At 41.2% G+C, this 19,213-nt stretch overlaps 1 protein-coding gene across 5 annotated transcripts in view; it reads right to left on the bottom strand.

Moving 5' to 3' along the window:
* UBE4B (ubiquitination factor E4B) overlaps window positions 1-19,213 on the bottom strand; it is a 109,249-nt gene that overhangs the window by 49,240 nt on the left and 40,796 nt on the right. For 3 of the 5 annotated variants that reach the window (XM_016163591.2, XM_036228482.1, XM_036228481.1), the window contains 4 exons: window positions 12,734-12,869; window positions 6,916-7,003; window positions 5,729-5,873; window positions 3,828-4,056 (listed from right to left, as the gene is read on the bottom strand). In XM_016163591.2, the coding sequence (XP_016019077.1) occupies window positions 3,828-4,056; window positions 5,729-5,873; window positions 6,916-7,003; window positions 12,734-12,869 (598 nt within the window). Of the gene's footprint in view, window positions 1-2,078; window positions 2,223-2,949; window positions 3,361-3,827; window positions 4,057-5,728; window positions 5,874-6,915; window positions 7,004-8,008; window positions 8,375-12,733; window positions 12,870-19,213 lie in introns of those variants that run through there. The other 2 variants (XM_036228489.1, XM_016163592.2) reach the window with 2 other exon arrangements.

Here is a 19,213-nt window from a genome sequence, read left to right as displayed (position 1 = left end):
AACTACTTCCACAAAGATGTGCTCTACATCAGCCCCAGTGGGCGCGCAGGAGCAAGACAGACCCCACCCTGCCGAGTCCTTCCTCCACGGCAACCTTGCCAGGCAAGTGGGTGTTAAAATTGTTTCCTTCAAAGCAACTAAAATTCCGAGATCAATTAGAAACGGAGAAAGAAAACAACTATTTGTCGAGGGCTCAAATTAACAAGGTTTTGTGCTGCCTCGTCCTGGTTCTGGCTCCACGAGCATCTTCAAGTTCCTCTCTGTTTCTTTCATCAGTTACGTATTTCTACCCATTCCTGCACATTCTTTTGGATATCCAGAATCTATGAAGTGCCAAAATCTGCATAGATGTGACTTCATCTTGACAGCCAGTAAAGGACTTGCCAACTGACTTAATCTTATAATTAAGGAGTAAAATGTCGGCACTTCCTTGCCAAGGAACACAGGAGATGCTCTTGGCGGCTAAACGACTAGTAAGAAATCATAAAAACACAAGTCCTGCTGGGCGACAATGGAAAAGCCAGAGGCCGCGTGGAGTGGTGGCGAAGCACGTGAGTCTGGGCTCCCGGCTCTGCCACGTACTAGCTCTGTGCCCACCAGTGTCCCTGTGCCCCAGGCCTGTCACAGTGGCGAGGGGCGCTGCTGTGCGGATTAAAGTGACCACGCGTGCAGAGAGCGGACGCAGCACGCGCGCGTGACGCGTGGGAAGCATCCGCAGCTGTCATCACAGTCGGTGAGTTTTATGTCTCCTCGCAGGTACGGGATCTAGATCGGAGACAGGGTGAGGACGATGAAAGTCTAGATGAGGAGGTGGTCACGGCACAGCCTGGTATCTTTGTTAGAGAAAGCTGGAATTAAATACGTCGGGGAGAGAGAGGTATTTCTCCCACAGATAATTTACAGTAAAATAGATAACAAAGCACTTTTATCATGTATGAAAACTGATTCCTAACAAGGGCGCCTGCTGCATAACCATAATCATGCAACAGGATTTCATCCACATGAAAAAGACACTTCCGCCCTTGGGAAATTTACTTGAGAACTAGCGACATGACGTTCAACCTCATACAAATACCGGCCTTCCTGAATCAATGTTCACCTCGCACCAATGTTCCTCTCTTTCTTTATACACTCTCTAACGATTCTTCTGAACGCTGTCAAATTTAATGAAGTGTACCTAACTCCTACTGCTGGCTCTATTTATAGCGTGTAGTTATTTTTGAACAGTGCTGAGCACAAATACCAACTCAGACCAGAGGAAACTTCAATTTAAGAGCAAAATGGTAAGACAATGAGTCAGAGTATTAGGAAAAAAGGTGCTATTATACTTTCTTGCTCAAAGTCACCTAAAAACTTAAGCGGTTTTTTTTTTTCACTTGGTTTTCAGCACTGAATGTTCAGCAACATCATGAACTGTTTTAGCCTCTGCTGCTTTTCCAAAGGCTGTCTAAACGAACAGGGTCTGGCTTCACTGAGGTCAAGGTGATCAGGGATAATCAAGGTTAGAAGGGAAAGCAGAGTCACAATTACACCAGAGAGTATGACCCATGTGCTCTTCAACGGAAGAGCCCAGACTGAGCCAGATGGGTCAGGATGTGCATGTAATCACACGCGCACACGCACACACGCATGCACACGCACGCATCCCAGCCCCTGCCATTCCTAAACAGCAATCCGTGCAACCATATGTAAGAAATCATACCTCACAGAGTACACGCTGCTCACAAGATCATTCTCGAAGCAGCTAAGTGAACAGTCCTTCCTCTTAGATCTCACGGTAGACGGGCTTAATGACAACTGATTTTTAATCTGTTGTTTATGTTTTTCATAAGCGATTACATGTAAGTTTCCTCCAAACTTAGCAGGTGACAACTATGAATTTTTCCAGCATGCACTCTACCCCCCGAGAAGGTGCTAAGGTCTCAGAACATGCTCAGAACATTCTCACACGCTGACCCTCCGGGTGGTCTCATCAGACCTGACCCTGTTTGGAATCGAAGCGCACCCCAGATTAGGGCTTATAAAAGTTAGTTCCTAAGCACCTAAGCACATGCAGGGCAAGACCGCGTTCCTGATACCTGGACCCAAACTGGACACAAGAAAACTCATCACCACCACCGCCACCTTCATCATCACCATCATCATCATCATCTTCTTCATCTTCATCACTACTGTCCCCAGAGAGTGCGAAGAAGAGGAAGGAGAAAGGGCTGTCGTACATACTACCGCAACGAAAGCAAAAAAGGTCATCAGGGAACGACGATAAAAACAAGAGGGAGAACGCTTTTGCAACTGTCGTCCTTTTAATCAAATCTCATGCTAAAAGTTTTGTCCACGGACATGCAAAAAAGTAATTTGTCTAAACTACAGGAATGCGTAAGTACAGCTGGGGGGGGGGGGTGGCGAGCACCGGATTAATGGGATTCTGAGACTGCTTCTAAGAGGCTGAAGTCAAAATGTCAAGGCAGGCACGCTGGCCCAGCCCCAGTGACCACAGGTAAGGGACACCGGGCCCAGACATGCTCCCACGACCCCTTGGTCTGACTACGTTTCTACTACGGCTAGCAACAGTATAAAAAGTCGGAGAGTGGTCCCATGAACCCCAACCCTCATACACAAACTGCCGAGGGCTTCTGAAACTCATTTGTAATGAGGAATGATTGCAAAACTGAGTAACTTCTTTCTTTGTTGTACAGCATGGAGGAAAAGTGAGGGAAGGCAGGGAAGAAAAGAACCCACAGGAGAGCGACCCACACTTTCCGATGCTACCTCAGCCTGGCAGAAGCATGGCCTCGGGCGCGAGCCTACCCTCGTTAGACACACAGGTTAATCACCCCAAACGGAAACCACGAAACCGAGGTGAGTGTCGCACAGCAGTTCTTCCAAACAGTGTTAATCTCCTCGCCCTGCACTGCAAACACGCGCCCAGCTCTCCTGCCGAGCAAATACCTAGGAGAAATCCTCAGGGAGGAGGGACGTCTGCTCACGGCACTGGGGGAGGCGGACAGGACCGGGGGCCCCGTGCTGCCGGGTCTCTGTCGGGAAGAGCTGGCGGGCACGGCTTGCGGGCTACCAGCGAGGGCAGGGAGGCTTGGAGAGCTAGACAGAACGGAGAGGCCGGAGGACCGCGGGGTGGGAGGAGTTGGCGTCCCCCCGGGGTGGGTGACAGTGTAGGGGCGGTACCGCGGGGACGAGGGCTGGCTTCCAGTGGCGGTCCCCGAAGCCGCACTATGAGGACTAAGGGAAATGGACGGCACAGCCGTCTGGCTGGCTGCACGGGCTGGTGAGGTAACAGGTAGATTTGTCACTGGCGCCGAGCTCCAGAGCCCCGTGCTGGGCGCTGGGCTAGTTTCATAGAGGCTGAATTCGTTGAGAAAGGGAGGAAAGAAGAGAAAATGGAAGAAAAACTTGAGATAAATAACTAAAATGGAAAATAGCAAGCTTTTTAAGAACAGTATATTCACAGTTCACATCTCTAAGTAGTCAAGGGTACAAATCTTTCGGATACTCACCTAAAGGATTATAATCTAACTGCTGTACAGATCTAGAGGCCACGTTTATGATACGGTAACGCCCTCTTTCCAAAGAACAATGTACAATATACAGCCATTCGTTTCTAAATTTTAATGTACCAAGAGCCACACCACGGAAAGCCAAAGCAACCGATCTGAGAAAGGTTGACGCGTCCTGGAAATGCTTGGTCCACCCCCCAGACACGGTCCACGCCATCGACCGCATGACACAGCCCGGGGACGGACACGCTTCTCTCTCGTATCCTTCATGGCTGCCTCACTCCCGATTACGCGTGCAGAGGGGACCACACTGACCTAGACAAAGAGCTGGCACCGAAGGAGCCCGCGCCGCAGAACATGGGGCTTGTTCCTGGGTTGGAGCCGGTGTTCAGCATGAGGGTTCTGTCTGGTGACCGAGCGGCCGCTGCGATTGGCTGCGATGTGGCTGTCAGGCTGGCGAATGGGTTTTCGTCTCTAGTCTGAGTGGACATCATTAGCACTTCCATTAATATCTGGCCAATCAAGTCCTTAAAGTCAGAGAACACTGTTGGAAAGCAGAACGGAGAAGTGTTACACGTGGCTGTTCACATACACACGGTTTTGAGCGAGCCGAATGCAATCAGAGAGTTCGCCGTGGTGTCCCAGATTGGACCTGACTCTGGGACAGTAAAAGGACGTTGGTGGACGAGCTGGTGAAATCCAAGTAAGGTCTGCAGTGTAGTTACTAGTAATTTCTTAGTTTTGAGAAGTACACTATGGTCGCGTTGGATGTTAACATTACGGGAAAATGGGTGAAGTGTACACAGAACTCCCTGCACGTACTCTGAAACTTTGCTGTGAATCCAGAATTATTCCAAGATACAAAGCTTATTTAAAAAAAAAAAAATTGGAGCACAGTCAGTGAGAGTCACTGCTAATATATATTAGCTATTAAAAGAAGCTACTCCCAACTCCACAGGGTAGTTCATCATACTAGAAACACAAGTGGGTTAATATTTATTCACCTATATATGTTTTATATACAGTGAAACTATCAAGGACAAAGTTCAGAGTATGCTACAAAGGGTCACATTTCCAGTCTCCATCTGGCCTTCTGGAGCAGGTTCTACTTTCTAGCTTCCTCTTTACTCTCTGCAGCTTTCAACAGCTTTACTGTAGGTCTTTAAAGACATTTTAAATAGCGCTATATAAATAAAAGTTCTAACCCATGTAAGTCTCACCTGACTTGGTTGTTAAAATTTATTATATATATGTACAAGACAGATTTGAGAATCTTAGGATTCACAATAATAATAACAACGAGTGGCAGGGTTTTGAAGCGTATGGTCGCTAAGTTAATCTCTATAACTAGAATAACCAGAAGATCCTGGTAAAACCAGAAGTAGACAATCCATCCGCCAGGGACACAGGGGACTTCGTGTTTGCGGTGGAAAACAGGCGGCACGGGAAAGGGAAAGGTGACCCCTTGACACGCGCTCGCTCACTTAAAACAGACCTACTGAAGGGTTATGGAGTGTAAACAGGCACCTTTCTAGGCACTGGGAAAACAGCAGTGAGCAAAACACACAAAAAACGCCGCCTCCGGGGAGGTCTGATTGCAGTGACATGCCAAAGAACATGCCAGGGCTCCGCCCCGCCCCCTTCTGTAGTCAATGACTGCTGCAAAGAAGTGATAGTGTCCTGGAATGCTGCCCTGGGAGTTTTATCGCTTTGTTATAAGCATGGGTTAATGTGGCCTCTTAAAACAGAATTCTGGAAACACAGCAAAATATCAGTATGTCCTATCCCGCAAGCAATTTAATCAAGCAGATTTACCGCACCGCCTGCACGTGACCTGGAGACACTTATGGTAGGTGTGTGTCACACAGAGCGCCTCTCCCAGGGCCCCTGGGGACCACCCGGCAGCCCCTACTTCATAAGAGGCGCTAATGCTCTCTCTACGCCTCTTACTGGAAAGGAAAAAACCACTCTGAGATGATGGACACCATTAAGTTATTTATGCGGTTTCCTTTTAGAGAACCATAAAAGTAAAAAAATAATTTATCAATAAGCTCGGTGGAAAGTGGTCATGCACATCAGTGTCCTCATCGAGGAAGATCCCATAATCAAAAATGCGACCCCGGGGCAAGACAGAGTGGCTGTGGCCAGCGGGCGCACAGTCTTGTTTCCCCGTAAGTGCCGTACTCTGAAACAAGACAGCTGGGCTGGATTCCTACCTTCTTTCGGGTTCTGCTTAAATTGTGCAGAAAGAGAAGAAAGAAAGATGACATCTCTGTCCCGGTCCTTCCAGGAGACACGGAAGATCTTACAGACCAGCTGTAAGGCCTGTTCTTCGGACACTTCAGAACCTGATGGAGGCTCCTTGTGAAGAAGATTTGGGGGTTAATTTCAAGTGGCAGGAGGTATGAGATAGATGTCAATAGAAATATTTAATTCTGATTTAATTAATTAATGAGGACATTTTAGAAATGCACGGAACTATTCACCCATTGATCTAGCGGAAAATAAACTTGTTACTCTGACTTCAAAGATACAGCGTGTAACTGGTTACAATCTGTGTGTGTGGCGGTGGGGTGAGGGGAATAAAAGGGCCTTGTCATGAATCACCGAGGAAGACAAAGGATGGACATACATCCCGTCTATTTCCTTTTCTGAACACCGAAGGACCAGGTTAACATCCTCGGTATACGGCTAATTTTTCTTCAAAATTTTTTCCTTAATTTAACATTTCTCACTACTTTCCATACAAATAAAATATCACATATGGAAGAACTTTGTAAACACTAAAAAACTGTATAAAATAAAGGATCAGACACTTTCCTAGGAGGCTGTGGTCCAACTTCTAATAATCATCAATATGTGTTGCTGAACATGAATCATTTACTGAACAGAAAGTGAGGCAACTACTTATGACACCAAAAAAATCTAAACAAACAACTCCTTTTTCTAAATATAGAGAACTAAGCTGAGATGATAACAAAATAAGTATGTTTTCGAAACTGGCTACTGGATCCCACATAGTCTTGCTTCAATTCTCAGTTCATTTTCCTCCAAATACTATCAAAGACATGATGGTGACCTACTTGCTTAAGCAAAAACCCAACAAAAACAATTCGAATGATCTCTAAATTAATTCCTGTTACAAACTAAATTTACTGATAAAAACATGGACCCAAAACAAAAATAACAAAGGATTTTATCAGATAAAAGGACTGAGTTATATTTCATTAATAAGGGCGACCTAGGCTACCCATTTTTGCTCAAAATAAAAACAATCACCTAAAAAGGATTTGCGGATTTGGAGCGGCCCGCTCTAACAGGCTTTGCAGATCCGAGACGTGAACAGCGTTTATTTCTATCATCTGTACTAAACGCAGAGGCAACGGCTTCACCTCTTACCAACCTTATCGCTGAGGCTCCTTTTTTCTCTTCGATCGTTTTCATCAACTTCCATATTTTCAATTCCTGAATCCACATCCACCTGGGACATGCTTTAAGTATAAAAGACAAATAAGTCTTTTACCTTTTATAAATCCACCCAATGCCCTAGTTGCTGGTTGAGGAAAAGTTTTAAAATATCAGTCAGAAAAGCAAAACAATAAACCTTCATCTTTTTTCATATTAATTATTGAGAGTTCTTTATATTAAGATGTAAACATTCTATCATAATTGTTAATAGTTTTCCCAAGTTGTCATTTTCTTAGGCTCACTTAAAAAAATTACAGTAAATTTTCTAAACATATATTTTAAAAGAATATACAATTAATCAGAAAATTAAGTTTTCTGATTTTTGTTGCTAGTGCATAGCAATGTAATTTGGCCATTCTAGGCTCTTTGCTCTTCCATACATACTTAAGAATCAGCTTGACAGGTTCCTTAGAAACATTTTAGGGATTTTGACTAGAATTTCATCGACTCTAGAGGTCAAATTGGGGAGAAATGTGTTACTGTGTCTATCTATGGACAAGGTCTTTCAATAAACTTTTATAATTTTCTCCATAAGTGTTTCACTTCTTCTGCTAACTTTATACCTATGTACCATACATTTTAAAATGAAACTGTGAATGGTACCTTTTCTAAAAAACTAAGTTTTCTAATTTTCTTGTTGCTAGTACATAGTAATGTAACTGATTTTTAGATATAGACGACTTATAAGCAACTTGTTTACTCATAGATAGGGCTTACTAGGTAGACAATCATTTCCTCTCCAGAAAGTAATTGTTTCGTTTTTCCTACTCCAACCCTTACTTATTTTATTCACTGCACTGGGTAGGACCCCCATGTAGAACGGAAGGAGAAATAGCAGTCATCCTCGTTCTTATTCCTGATTTTAAGGAGAGTGTTTCTAATTTCTCACCACTGAATATGAGTTGCTATAGTTTTTTTGGTATATGTCCTTTATATTCATCAGAATAAGATAGGCTATGCTGTGAGAACACACACACTCTGAAATCTTAGAGGCTTAACACTATTATAAGGGTTTATTTCTTGCTTACGCAAAGTCTGATGAGAGTGAAGCATCCTTACTCCATCTTTAATCTATGCCATCTGCAATACACAGCCTCCCAGGTCACTGGAGCAAGAGAAGAGAGGGATGGAGGAGGAACATCGGCTCAAGTGCCTTTGCCCAAAAGTGACACATGTCACTTCCACTCACAGTTTACGGGACAGAACTAGTCACTTGACCCCAACCTAACTGCAAAGGAGACTGGAAATGCAGGGGAGCATATGGAATATTTGGTTAACTGTCTCTGTCACACTGCCAGTTTAAGGTGCACCTTTCTGTTTTTGGTTTGCCAAGATTTGTATCACGAATTGATCTTGAATTTTAGCGAACTTTTGCAACCACCAAGATTACATGGCTTTTTTTCTTTAATATAAAATATGGTGAATGATATTTATAGATGTGCTATTGTAAAAACACCCTTGTAGTCCTGTGATAAACACGAGTTGAACATATTATATTATAAATTATATTAATATTTTAAACTCAATTTTTAATTGAAATATCTGTATAGAAATGTATATAGATGACCACATGTGTTTGGCTGAGTAAATCTCACAAAGGAAACATGTTCATGTAATCAACACCCAGATCAAGAAACAGGACATCACCAGATCCCCAAAGCCCCCTTAGGCCCTTCCAATCACCAGTATGGGGGCCACGGTAACTGCTACCCTGGGGTTCTAGCCCTATACATGTTTTGTCTGTTTTTTATGCATTGTGGTATTTGGCTTGTCAGTATCTTAAGATTTCTGCAAATACGTTCACAAATATGATTACCATGTAATTAATTTTCTTTGTTTATATTATTCTTGTCTAGTTTTTATATTAAGGTCATATTAGCCTTGTAAATTACGCTGATAAGTGTTCCCTATTTTTTAAAATTATATGAAAAATTTTATATAAAACTGGAATGGTAGAATGACCTATAAAATCATATGAGCAAGGTGCTTCCTTTGGAAAATTTTTAAATACTGATTCAATTTATTTCATGTTTTTTAATTATTCAAGTTCTCTCTTGTTGAGTCAATTTTGGGAAAATTATGTTTTTTCTCTAGGAATTTGATTTTCATCCAAATTTTCAAATTTATTTGCATATTTACATTTTTCATAGAATCCTCCATTTTAGTAACATACATTACTGAGTGCCCATTCTATGCAGGCTTTGTTTTGGGGTGTCTGAGATGTCAATGAACAAAAAAGACACACACACACACAAAATCACTGTCATGGAGCTTACATTCTAGTTAGAGATAGAAAGATAAACAATAAACACAATAAGTAAGTAAAGCATATAGTATAATAAAAATGCCACAGAAAGATTAAAGAAAAAAAAGCAGGGAAAAGGCACTTGAGAGAGCAGGGGGTTCCACTGTAAATGGGGTGAGCCTCAAGGAGAAACGCCATCTGAGCAAAACTAGGAAGGCCAGCCATGCGCCGGTCCAGGGGAGGGTATTCCAACAAGAGCTTTATTCTTGGTATTTACTTGTGTTCTTTTCCCCTTTTTAATATATTATACCCTTATATTTTCACCTAAGGACCACTTTAGCTCATGATTTGTATTTCTAGGCACTTTTGAATTTCCATTATGATAGTTTCTTTAATCTGTATGTAGAAACATGCTGTTCTTAAAACTTCTAAACGGCTGAGGGTTTAAGTTTTATTTCCCTATATTAATAATCAAACCTGATGCACTAGTCAGAAAACAGGATCTGTAGGATACTGACTTGAAACGTTTTGGTCAACAGGTATCAGAAAAAAGAATGTATCCTGCATTAGCTCAAGCTTGTTAGCTGTGTTGTTCAATTTGTCCAGATACTTACTGATATTTGTGCTCTTTGATTTATCTATGGCTATAAGGCATGTGTTAACAATCTCCCCTTATAATTATATATGTGTCAGTTTCTTCTAGTTTTGTCAACATTTCCTTTATTACATGTTACTGTTACATTCCTAGGTGTACGTACTTTGGAAACTGTTATAGCCCACTGTTATAAATGTCATAATAAACATTTATTATTATATAGTGCTTATTTCTGATAATACTTTTTGCCATACAGTCTAACTTATTAATATGTTTACCCCAATTTCCTTTTGTTTAGTATTTACCTGATATATCTTTCCCTTTCCTTTCACTTTCAACCTTCCTCTAACCTAGTGTTTTGGATATGCCTTCTGTAAACAGGAGTAAAGCCGGGCTCTGTTTCGTTTTTAATCCCACCTATGCCTTTTCACTGTGATTTACTGTAATTACTGACACATTTTCATTTCTTTTTAGCATTTTATTTTGTGCTGTTTGTCTCTTTTCTAAAATGTGCTTCTTCCTTCCCTTTCTTTGAACTGACTTAAATGCACCCACCCCCTCACTTCCCCACCCCTGTCCTACATTTTCCCTATTGTGGTTTGAAAGATATACTTTATTTCTATTCTTTTAGTGGTTACCCTTGAAATTTTATCAAGTATTTTTATCTCAAAACCTCAAATTTGGTCAGTATCTTTACCCCTCTCCCAAGTATACGAGGGCCTTAGAGCCTGCTCTAATCAGCCCCTTTAGAGCCTGCTCTAATCAGCCCCCTTCTGGCTTATCTGCCCTTGCTGTCCAGTATGTTAGATCTGCCTGATTTTTGTACTTTCCTTCCCTCAGCAGTATTTTATACACTGCTATTATTGCTTAAAACCATCAGTGTTTGTTTAGATTTACCAAATGTTTATTATTTTCTTCCCTTATCCCTCCTCGCATCTGAACTACAGTTTTCCTTCTTAACTACATCTGCTAAAAGTTGGGGGTCTTCTAGTGGCAGCAAGCTATCGAGTTCTTTTTGTTTAGTTGGTTGGTTGGTTGGTTGGTTGTTTTTCAATATATAAATGTCCCCATTTCACCCTTGCTCTTAAAAGACAGTTTCACAGGGGTCCACGATTCCCAGCTGCCAGCGACGTTCCGTCAGCTTCTAACACTATTATTCCACAGTCCTCTGGCTGCCATCATTTAGACACCTCACTTGCTCTTGTGATGATTCTCTCTCTTTTCACTCTGGCTGCTTTAAAGGTCTTTGTCTCTGATGTTCTGCAATTTTATTATAAAATGTCTAGATATGAATTTCCTTTCTTGTTTAACCTGCTTGAGAGTTGCTGAGCTTCCTGAATTTGAGGACTCATATCATTTATCAACTCTAGAAAACTTCTCAGCCATTTTTCTCTTTGATAATAGTTTCTAACCCAGTAGAGAAAAACATGGGGAGTCAGGAGGAAGGTGGGAAGTCTCTCCGAGTCTATTTTCTCCTTCTGATGTTTCTATGATACATGTTGGATCTGTGTCCTCTCTAGCTCTAAATACCTTTCACCCCTTTCATCTTTTTCTCTTTGTGGTATACTCTGGGTAGTTTCTGCAACTTTAATACTCCGTTCCCTCTTCAGTATGTCTCATCCACTGTTTAACTCTTAACGTCAAGTTTTCAATTTGAATTATTATCTTTTCGTTTCTAGAAATTACAATTGGTTCTTTTTCAAATGAGCTTGGTCGTTTTTACAGTCACTTGCTCCTTACATTTTCAATTCCCTTTTTATTTATTTAAATATATATATTTTGTATTCTGTACCTGAAAATTCCAAAACCCCAAAATCTCTAGGTGAAATTATTGTTACTACTAATTCTGCTGACTCTTAGTCACAGTGGCTTTTTTCTAGTGTGTTTAGTGACTTTTAACTGCGAGCTCTTACTTCTTGGCAATTTTTCTGAAGTAATTTTCTGAAGACTTGGATGTTTCATGTTTCCTTCTGCTAGATGTCTGAAGGCAGTATGCGTCTGGGTCCACTGTATATGACAATACTTAGCCTGAGGTTTTTCAAACAACACCAACAGTGTAAATCTAGATGCTAAACCCACACGATATACATAATAAAGTCACCTAATGACCATGAAATCACAGAGTTGAGTTCATTTTTTTTTTAAATATGTGTACTCAGAGCAATGGTAATAAAAACAATTGTTTTCACTCTATGGGGTTAATTTCTTTCTATTTGTTCTTTTCCCTGAAAAGGCAGTCCTTACTGAATCCTTGCCTAAAGTGGGGGTGATCGCTAATCTGGTTCCTCACCTCAGGCTCCCCAAGTACTGAACCTCTACACCTATGCTTCTCAAACTTTTTCACATCATGACACATACAGAAAATAATGTTTGTCTGGCCCACTGACCTAAACAGAGGGGGCTGCCTAAGGGCAGAGGGGCTGGGTCCTGGGGGCCTGGCTCGCCAGGGGAATAAAGAACTCAGCACTGGCCTCCGCATCGCCCACTCACGGCACACCTGCAGGGCGGGAAGGCTCCGCTCTAAGACCCTGATCCTGATGGAGCTCCTAGGGCATTTGACTCACCTGTCTGTACCCTTCCAAATGTTTAAATTTCACCAATCAGTAAAACTCTGAAGAAATTTTTAGGGACTGACTGACATACGCTGCCAAAATAATTTAAAGACATTAAAAAACTAAAAACATTTTTTACCGTCTATACCATTATTTCATAAAAGACATTTCAACGCCAAAAACATAAAAAGGTATAAACAATTCTTCGGAATGATACAAAGACCTTTAAACTTAATGAATTTCACTCTAATTTGCTATGGATCTCTGGGCTGACACTGGAGACTAATACATTAGAGACTAAAGTGAATGGATCTTTTCCTTTCCATAAATAAAAGTTTATTGGAAAACTGGCTTACTTTACCTTTTCTCACATGAGACACCATCGATATCCATGCTCTGGGAACGTGAGAGAGACTGAGATTGTGTTTCAAGGCTATTGGAGGGTGAGCTGCTGAGAGAACTGACTCCTTCACTGCTCTGGCTTCGATGGGCTACTCCTAACCAGAGAGAGATAATGAAAGATTAAGTCTCACGCGAAATAACAGTAAAGCTGTTCGTCGTGGCAGCAATAAACATACACGACTGGCGTTCTCAGCACTGCGACAGTCGGCAACCGAGGCACTGCTACCGGGAGGTCACACTAAAGGCAGGAGTAATATTAAAATCATAGGAACACCGGCAAGAAATCGTACGTTATCAATAAACGTCACGTGAGGGCAGCAACGGAGCTAAGTCTGGGATCTAAAACTGCCTCCATCACCTTCTCTTTCACCAATTTAAGCTATGATCCTGGAATACAAATTAACCACCATGACAGTTCAGAAACATCCCTGAAATGTACCCAAAATAAGATGGCTTAATGAATGGATATAGAGACATATAAATGGACAGATGTGTGATAAAGCAAATATACTAAAATGTTAATGGTAGAATCTAGATGGTGGCTATATAGATGTTCACTGCAAAATTCTTTTGACTTTGCTGTATGCTTAAAAAATTCTTAAAAAGATATTAAAAATATGCAAATAGACGCATCTACACTATATCCTTAAATATAGATCAATCCACTTATCGAGTGAACATATCATCTGTGAGACAGCTTGGAGAAAATTAAAATCTGACAGCATCCTGGCCCTCAGAGCTTACAGGACAGAGAACTGGAGCCACCGAGGACAGGGACAAATTTCTCAGCGATGTCTCTAAAACCACATTTTTCACAGAATTTAAAAAATTACTTCAACTCTATGAATATTTTTCTATGAAAATAAATGTTTACCCAGATATTGGCAAGTACTTTTAAAAATATATACCTATGTTGCTGAGAAGGAAAATGAGACTTATGTATGTTTTATAAAACAAAAACGACACAGCCTGTTAGCAGCTATCGCTGAAACACCTACGGAGTGAGTAACGTTTTAACCATCCAGTGTTGCAAGAAAGTAAACTCGCCACCTTTTAATGTCTCATCACTAAAGGACACGGTAAAACATTGATCCATTCCTGGTAGCAGGTTTTAACATGTTCCTGTTCATTAGAACCTCTGCAGAACTCCGGAAGGAAAGGAGAAACTAAATCTCCACTATTCCTAAGTGGACTCAACTGAAATGCGGAAAACATCGAACGTAGTGAGAATTCTGAAATAAGCTTATGGAAGAAAGACAGTCAAACTTTAGATTCATTAATTCAAGAAGGGTAACTCAAAGTAAGTTCTCAATAAATATTTATTGAAGGAGTATATAAATAGAACATGGACAATGTTCTTAGGAAAATATTAGTTTACCTATCATAATGAAAGGTCTGACAATTTAATTAAAATTAATTACTAATAAAGTCCGATGATTTTTATGGGATAGCAATTAAGCAGCTTTAAAATTTCCACCTGAAAAAACCAGTTCTAAAATTAAACTGAAAATTAAAGTAAGTTGTTTGAAAAACTGTATTTGTAATATAGTAGATTACAGCTATACTATGTGTGTAAGAATCCTATAGTAAGATAGTGCCAGAGGATATATACCACATAGCATAATATACTGTTTTTACAATATTTTTATAAGATATCCAGGGTATCATCTGAATTCTTTTTTTTCCTGATTCCTCCACATGCTCTTCACATTCTAGGTCAGCTGGGGCAATTCTCGCTAGATTAATTATGTATACTAGTGATCGTCAATCTCCACAAACCATGTGACCCACTCCTTAAACTTAAACAGATGGTCTCTCCGACTTTATTTAGATTCAATATGAATTAAATATCATCACTAAAAACGAATCAAAGCAACGGTACAAAATACCACTTTGCTCTCAAACCACAGGCACCTACTTTTGTCTTTACCCTCTCCCACCCCGTAACTCAAGAAATCACTGTCAGGAAGCCAAGATTTAGGGAATACAGATTCCCCGCCCCGCTCCTTTATCTCCATAAAGCCAGACATTAAAGAATTAAAACGCAGACACAACCTCCTCTGATCCTCTTTTAGAAGATGAGTAAAACCTCTATATATCAAGTTAAAAGCAAATTTTTTAGAAGTGAGGGTGTGCGTGATGAAGAATGGAGAAAACCGTGTCTGCTTAAGAAAATATGAATTACAAACTTTCAAGATGGCAGCTTTCCAAACTTCTGTGACTACTAAGAGCTTGTTAAAAGTAAAGTATGCATTCTGTGTGGGAAGGACTCATTTTTTTTTTCCCCCAAAAAAGGATTTTATTTCTGTAAGATTTTCCTCCTAGTACTGAAGTGTTTCCTGAATGATATTCCTTTTTAGGTATAAACCAGACCAAACACCTATTGTTAACCTGCAACACTAGCTCTATTCCAGTATTTTTACTCATGCACACACATGTGCATGTGCACACACACACACACACACACACTCTCTTACTTGCCAAATTCTGATATAAAAAAAAAATCAGAGAATTGTCAAAAGGAGCTTTAAAACCTCAATAAACCTGTTTCAAAAAGGAGGCAAAGGGGTGACTTTAAAAACTTTGTTCAATCCTCTTCTTTTACATAAAATTGAGACTTACAAAGTCTAAAAACTTCCCTTAAGATCTTCAGCAAGTTAGAAACAAAGATTAAAACTAAGATCTCTTTAATGAACATGTTATTTCCGCTACCCTAAACTGCCAACAGTTCTCTAATTACGGCTCCCTTAAACCAAAGCTATGTGTTTTATAAATTCTAAAATTACAAAGATAAAACTTAAAGGTATTATTGTTATAAAAGGAACCATTTGTTCTTCTAATCAAAATTCTAAAGGTCTTTGCAATGAACTAAACTAAAGGGTTAATATTCATGGAAAATACAAAATATATTTGTATTTTATTTGGCCAATACCAAACTTCACCCCTCAATCATACTTTTTAAAATTAAATGTATTGGGGTGACATCAGTTTATATAATTAGCTTCCATAATACTTATAATAAACATATTCTATTTCATAAAGCAAACTGACATTATTTGGTCAGCATCTGATTTCCTGGTGAAAACATTTTGTTCTTCTGAATAAACATAAATAAAATGAAACTTCAAACCCATGAAGAAAAATAATAGTAGCTAAAATATTGGGACAAGAAAACTGAAAACTGAACTTAGAAAACTTTGTTTTTCCTATTTATGAGATAGAGTATTCCTTTCCTTAGTATAGAAAGAAGGAATCATACAAAGAATCACACATCTGGCATCAAAAGACCATGACTGCTCCTTAGAGAAATGGCTGGTCCTAGGTCTAGGGCAGCGGAAATAGAAGATGAGCCTGGAGCATCTTGTTGTGCCATGTCAACTAGACAGAAGAATCACTATGAAAAAGCTCCCAGTAGCCAAAGCTGGAAAAATTTGTGTAAAATAATGTAAAAATAAATAATATAGTAATTTGGATTATAACTTTAAGTACGAAATGTACATACATGACCTCGTACTGACATAAGTAATAAGATAAATAACTGGGGGAAAAGGGACAAACATTACCTACAGAAGAATGCCAAATAACATATGCAGATACCGCCCACCCAGGTGGTAAAGCTTACTTCGCACGGAAGTAAGAATGGCTGAATACAGGAGCAGGATCCCCAAGAACCCAGTGTGGACAAGGGAAACCCTCACTTTACAGAGGCAGGGCCTGGCGGACGCCTGTTTAACCACGCGGTGAAGGTCAGTATCGCCGAGGGTGTCGTCTGAACAGCACGCAGCCCGGAGATGGCGCGAAGGAAAGGCCACTTCCCCCAAACTCAGAATCCCAGTCCACTCACAGGCACGACACCAGACAAAGCCAAATTAAGGGACATTCGACAAGGCACTCTTCAAAACTGTCAAGATGATTAAAAAAAAAAACAAAAAACCCACAGACCGAGAAACTGTCACGGACCAAAGCAGACTGACTAGGAGACTCACGTGTAGCTAATGGCAACACAGCAAGGCTGATCCTTAGTTTTGACAAATGCACCAGATATTAACATTAGGGGACACTGGGTGAAAGGTATATAGGAAATCTCTATTTTACCTTTGTAACTTTTTCTTTAAGTCTAAATAATAATTTTATAATAATGATTTTTTGGAACAACCAAAATAAATGTTTATTTTATAAAAAATCTAGAACTGAAACCCTGATTCTATGATTTCCAGTTACGTGATGTTGAGCAAGTCGCCCTGCTTAACATTTTCACTTATACACTGATCACAGTATCTGGGCAGCGTAGGCCATAGTCCTGTTGCGAAGTTCCAACGGCATAACAAACGCGAACGTGTTTACAGAGGGACCTGTGCATCGGCTGAGGGCAGGAACGGAAACGAGGGCGACGCCCCGTGTGTACGGAACGAAGCGGTCTCCGGCCTCCGCTCTGCCCGGGTCCGTCGGCGGCGTGCCTGCGCCCGAGCGCTGGGTGCGAGACGGGGGCAAACTGCCTCCGCCCGGCCTCGGTGCCTCCTACCCCCAGCCCAGCAGTCCAAATAATCACACGGAGTATGATTCCCGTGGTTCCGCGGATGCTTCTAGACTTACAGCAACACTCATTTAAAAAATTCGAAATGAACAGTTGTTCTAGTCTACCTCTTTCTTGTAATCTAAAAAGAATATATGTGCATATAATTTTTGAGTTCCCTAAAAATTCACCACATCTCAATACCTCTGACAGCAGGCATTTAGTACATATCCACTGAACACAAACAGGGCTTTGGGGGTGCTTTCCAAAGTCATGGTCGCAGCATCGTGTGGGAAGGATGCTGTCAGTGAACTCGGACTTGTTAAGTCATTTAAGTTCTGAGCGCCTCACCTGCTCTACCTGCAGAATGAGGGGACCAAGGAGAAAAATCTCCAGCCCCTCTGGTTCTACTGAAGTTAGAAATTATGCATTCAGTTTAAAAAATGCTGCATCGTTTATGATAAATCAAAATACTATATTATACATCCCCCTCCTAAAACATATAAATTTTAGAAATGAAAAAAGAAACCAAACCACCACCTCGCATGCTTGACACTTTGGAGGAGCTTCAGGAAAATTTCTCAGGTCACTGCTGAGCGAGTTTCTTTGCTCTACCACGTTCAGTCACCTGATTCAAAAGAATTGCCCATACTCAAGAGGCCCGGGGGAACAGAAGAAAAAATTTTTTCTTTCTTTACGATCACAAAATCTCACGTCACTGGGAGAGGCAGAAGAGAATAGGACTTGTGCTTAATTAAGGACAGGGGACAGACGGGACAGGGTGCTGCCCCGAAAGTCCCCCTTCAAGGGCCTAAACCTGCCAAACCGGAAGGACACTGGCTGGAGGCTGGCTGGGGCTCAATCTTAAAGGCTCTTGGGTATGAATATTCACCTCCAGGCATTCAAGGTGACAGACCCTTGGGAGCCAAAGATTTCAGAATCTTAATGTTTCTTAAACTCACTGCCTTAGACCCCAACTGAGAGAGGGTGAGAAAAATTCCCAGCCCCTTCCCAAATGAAGTAGAGAATGACTTCCTGGATCCCCGCAATGAGCTCAACAGATAAAAGAGAAATATATCTTAATTCTGAGTTTCAATCTAGTTAGGAAAACATGATACATGCACACAAAGCTACTCTCTAAGGGCTATAAGCGTTCTGGGTCAAGTACAAAGACTGGACTAGGATCTGAAGACATGCTCTGAAAACCAGGACGCACAGGTACATGAGTTGGGGGAGCGTGGTTACAGGGGACCTTGAAACTTCTTGGACTAGATCACAGTTGGAAACAAGGAGACAAAGATGACTTTCGAGCAGGTGACATGTCTCTCCTCCTAAGCCGTAACTACCCTAAGGGGCAAGGACCCCACACATATTCACTCCCGCGCCTTCGCTGGACTGGGAGGCATGGCCTAAGGGATGAAAGTAGAACTGTCATCAAGCTCACGTCCACTGTGCGGGCGGAGCGCTAGTGGGTAGTCTGAGATCGGATGCAGCAGAGGATGAAGGAGCAGGTCGGCAGAAACGGGGAGAGACAGAGAAAGAGACCAATCGACCCACGTCAGAACAGGAAGCTGGTTCCCGGTGTGTCCCACTAACAAGACCTCAGTACTTTTTCCAGATTCAAAGTAATCAGCATGACCCTAGGGATCCTAGGGATAATGCCATATAATGGAGGCCTCTATAATAAAAACAAATGTAAAACATCCCCCACTTCGGTGGATAAAATACCCTTGTTTTTGACGGCCAAAAGCCCACTCCAAGGAGATGAAATGAGCAAGCTGCCATGGGATACTCCTATTATAAATCAGAGAGCTATAATGTACAAGCTAAAAGCAAAGGATTTCAACCAGAACTAGGCTCCCAAGCTCAGGAGCCTTGTAGGGGTCCCGCCTTTTAGGGGTCCCCAATGTGGTCCTCTGGCTTCGG

This window comes from Rousettus aegyptiacus, unplaced genomic scaffold (genome assembly GCF_014176215.1).
Source record: "Rousettus aegyptiacus isolate mRouAeg1 unplaced genomic scaffold, mRouAeg1.p scaffold_m13_p_1, whole genome shotgun sequence".
NCBI classification, from domain to species: domain Eukaryota; kingdom Metazoa; phylum Chordata; class Mammalia; order Chiroptera; family Pteropodidae; genus Rousettus; species Rousettus aegyptiacus.
The sequence above is the reverse complement of the archived record's forward strand: the minus strand, read 5'-3'. Positions and strand labels throughout refer to the sequence as shown.